This window comes from Limulus polyphemus, unplaced genomic scaffold, assembly GCF_000517525.1.
Source record: "Limulus polyphemus unplaced genomic scaffold, Limulus_polyphemus-2.1.2 Scaffold5034, whole genome shotgun sequence".
In the NCBI taxonomy this organism is placed as follows: domain Eukaryota; kingdom Metazoa; phylum Arthropoda; class Merostomata; order Xiphosura; family Limulidae; genus Limulus; species Limulus polyphemus.
In genome coordinates, this window is record NW_013670644.1 from 41038 (window position 1) to 44654 (window position 3617).

The 3617-nt window shown below is 31.8% G+C and overlaps 2 protein-coding genes across 2 annotated transcripts in view; both read right to left on the minus strand.

Moving 5' to 3' along the window:
* The window catches only part of LOC106472036 (fibrillin-2-like), a gene marked incomplete at its 3' end in the record, with an annotated part of 41844 nt that extends 40865 nt beyond the window's left edge, over positions 1-979 (minus strand). The window contains exons 1-2 of the mRNA XM_022400642.1: positions 865-979; positions 370-459 (exon numbers count right to left, since the gene is read on the minus strand). Of these exons, the coding sequence (XP_022256350.1) occupies positions 370-456 (87 nt within the window). The remainder of the gene's footprint in view (positions 1-369; positions 460-864) is intronic.
* Positions 980-1802: 823 nt separating this feature from the next.
* The window catches only part of LOC111089022 (neurogenic locus notch homolog protein 2-like), a gene marked incomplete at its 5' end in the record, with an annotated part of 37398 nt that continues 35583 nt past the window's right edge, over positions 1803-3617 (minus strand). The window contains 3 exons of the mRNA XM_022400641.1: positions 1803-1813; positions 2228-2290; positions 3113-3244. Coding sequence (XP_022256349.1) covers positions 1803-1813; positions 2228-2290; positions 3113-3244 — 206 coding nt within the window. The remainder of the gene's footprint in view (positions 1814-2227; positions 2291-3112; positions 3245-3617) is intronic.

The window sequence follows — 3617 nt, forward strand, 5'->3', positions numbered from 1 at the left end:
GACAGATTGCATTAGCAGCACACATTGTTGGATCGTCACAGGGATCTGATTTTAGAGAGAAATATTAACATACTTATTAAAAATACTAAAGTCTTCACTTTAAGGTAATCAGTACCACATATGTATGACGTTAATAATTCAATCCCTTAAACTTAAAATGTCCGTATCTGCATGCAAGAGTATCAACACACATCAAACGGCATGGTTAGAGCCAAAACTATACAAAGCAAATAGTTACAAGCAATACATTTAGTGGAAATATTTTAGAATTATTAGCTCTCCATGTCTCTAAAAATTAAAATTGTTATCAAAACCTTATAAGTAGAAGGTATCCGGATGAGTTTCAGTTATGTTGATTAAAGCTCTCACCTTTACAGTACGGTACACCCTTAACCAGAATGCAAGCTGCTGTATCGGGGCAGTCCGAGTCTCCATTGTAACAGATGTTAGGATCATGACCTGAATATAAAATAAAACAAAATGTTGATGTTAAAGCCATGTATACTATCTTTGGATAATTAGATCTTTCTTAGAGCATCAAATAAATGTTACTGTATAGTTTAGATCATGGAAAATGCAGGTAAAATATTAACAGAGCAATAACAAATTATAGTATATGTTTCCTTAGCTGAATATTGTCTTATTCTTAATTCAATACAGCTACACTAGAAAATACAGTTATAATGATATCAAAACAGAATATAGGTGTTAAATTTTGGTTCTTTCACGTTTATTATTAACAAATATTTACTTATACTAGGGTTATCTTAACAGATATTTTTTCATACAAGCGATATTTATCCTAATAGGTATATTTTCTTATTTCTATAATATATTGAGAATAACACAGTATGAAACACATACACCCAGGATGTACAAGTGGATCACCAACTAAGCCTGGAGGGCATCGACAGTTGTAGCTTCCTGGGACGTTCTCACAGATAGCACTGGCATGGCAGGGACGAAGCTTACATTCGTCTTTGTCTAAAAAATATCAAGTAGTTATTACATTCTTTGTGTTTAAAGTAACAGAACAATACAGAGAACATTCCACGATAACTGATATCTTGTATAGCATGGATGAACAAACATGTTTTATTGAAGATAACACCTAAATATATCCTATATTTGATGGAACTAGACTTTCATCACAAACACCAACATTTCTGGATGATTTGAGTCCTGTCTATTAATGTAGTATACACAAAGTTTCAATACTATGTCTTTAATAGAATTGATTTAAAGCTGTGGAAAACACTTTTACTTGAGAAATTCTGGTAAATTTGATACAATGGCCTAAGAAACTTTCATAACACAAGACTTATCCTGTTTTTAGGTCCTTGTGCCACAGTAAACTGTGGACCTTATGGTACATGTGTTGTCAGGGACAGACATGCTCTTTGTCGGTGCCAGCCTGGTTATGAGAATAATGGTCGTCTAACCTGTGTTGGTAAGTAAGAATCATTATAGGTAACAGCTTTAAATTTATCAGCTTGTACGGTAAAACCAGTATACAGTTTCTCACATGTTAAAATTACATAAATACATTTATGATTTATAATATAGTAATTTTTTTCCTTATCTCTGTATGTTTGAATGCCACGAATATAAGCGTGCTAAAGCAATTTAATAATTTATTAACCTTTTTATTGTCCCTTTCTCTTCAGTACCTGATGCCTATTATTGGAGAATTTCAAGTTTTCAAGCTTGTCCTAAAATTAGTTATGTTGTTGAGGTACAATGGCCTAAGAAACTTTCATAACACAAGACTTATCCTCTTTGTTTCTAGATTTTTAATGTTTTCAAGCTTGTCCTAAAATTAGTTATGTGGTAAACATTAAAAATCTAGAAACAAAGAGGATAAGTCTTGTGTTATGAAAGTTTCTTAGGCCATTGTACCTCAACAACATAACTAATTTTAGGACAAACATGAAAACATTAAAAATTTAGAAACAAATCACACATGATGTATGACAAGTAAAACAGTATGTCAGAATATGGCTACAATATTAACGAGGTAGCAGATAAAGTGAGATAACAATTAAGAATTACGCATAATGTTTTTAAGAGTATCAAACTGTACAAAAACAATATACACAAATGAAATTACAGAATCACCGCTTGCTTTCACACAGCAATACTTCTATACTAATTTCTTAAATTTAGGCTTAATTTCTAAAGTTAAGCCTTACTTTTTCTTTTAATACAAATAAACTTTAGAACTTACTTTCACAAACAAACTCGAGACACTGACGATTAGCTGGGCAATCTGCATCATGCAGACAGTCAACTAGAAAGTATCAAAGGTTTTAGAAAACAGAAACATAGCACTTTTTAATTCAAAAATACATTTTATTTCTGATATTTCTTTGCCACAGAATGCTTCTCTTATGTTGAGTGTACTTTTCTTTTATTACATATTGTACACACTATAATTTGAAATGTATTAACCAAATAATACTGAATTCACTTTTAACACATTTTGAGAATTCTAGGCTAATATAGATTATATTGCAATAAATCTAAATTCAGAAAACTCAAATGAGAAAGGTCAGGTTTTTTCAAAACTAACTAGAGAAAACAGTTATGCACTAAAATACCTTTGTAACGGTTTCTATTGTTAAACAGGTTCTTTCAGATTATCTCGTAAAAACGAAGAATGCAAAATCCAGTCCACTTAATAATAATGAAAGCATTTATTTCTTCAACTACAAATTATTTCTAATTCCACATGTTAGCCCAACATTCACCAAGCAATATGCCTAGCTTCACAAATAAAGCTAAGTAGTCAATTAGTTTCTAATTTTCTTGTAAACAATAATTTTTTTGTTGAGATACAAATTCAATATTCACGAAACTGAGCTAGCTGACTGAAAGAAACAAACAAGCTGACTAACCAACTCAACAACTCAATAATTCATCATCATTTACTCTAACCTAATTTGTTTTTTACATAGCTCAAACTGTTCTTAAACTTTATAGCAAATTCTAGATGTTAAGCCATGCACACATCAAGTGGCATCAAACCTCCCCCTGGCCAAATAACAATACAGATATTTAAATTAAAAACATATACAACAACAGCACCATGTAACGTAACTTATCATATTACCTCTGATACATCCTCTGATTTTGTCATAAGGATCACCAGTGAAAAGACCTGTTTTGGGACAGTAACACTGAGGAACATGGTCATGAACAGTACACAGAGCATTTGGTCCACATGGAATTTCATCGCAAGGATCTGAAAGGTATAAATGAAGTTGAAAACTACTTTAACAGGTTAAATGACAGATTGAGAAAGATCTCTCTCCTTGTACGAAGCTCTTTTCTGTACAAAATATTTTTATTTCTACAACAAAAATATTAATGAATTGCATATCATAATATGTTTAGTTGATGTTCCAGAGCATTGTTTTTATTTCTGAACAATAGGAGTCTTATTCGGTGACGAGGAACCCACTTTGAGACTAATAATGGCTGGAGACGGCTTGAATGGGTAATGAAGAAAAACTTTAATATAAGTTTAACATAACAGCAAATGTACAACGTTTCGACAAGGTTTTGTCATCTGTCCCCGCTGTCCTCTGGTACCTGATGATGACAAAACCTTGTCG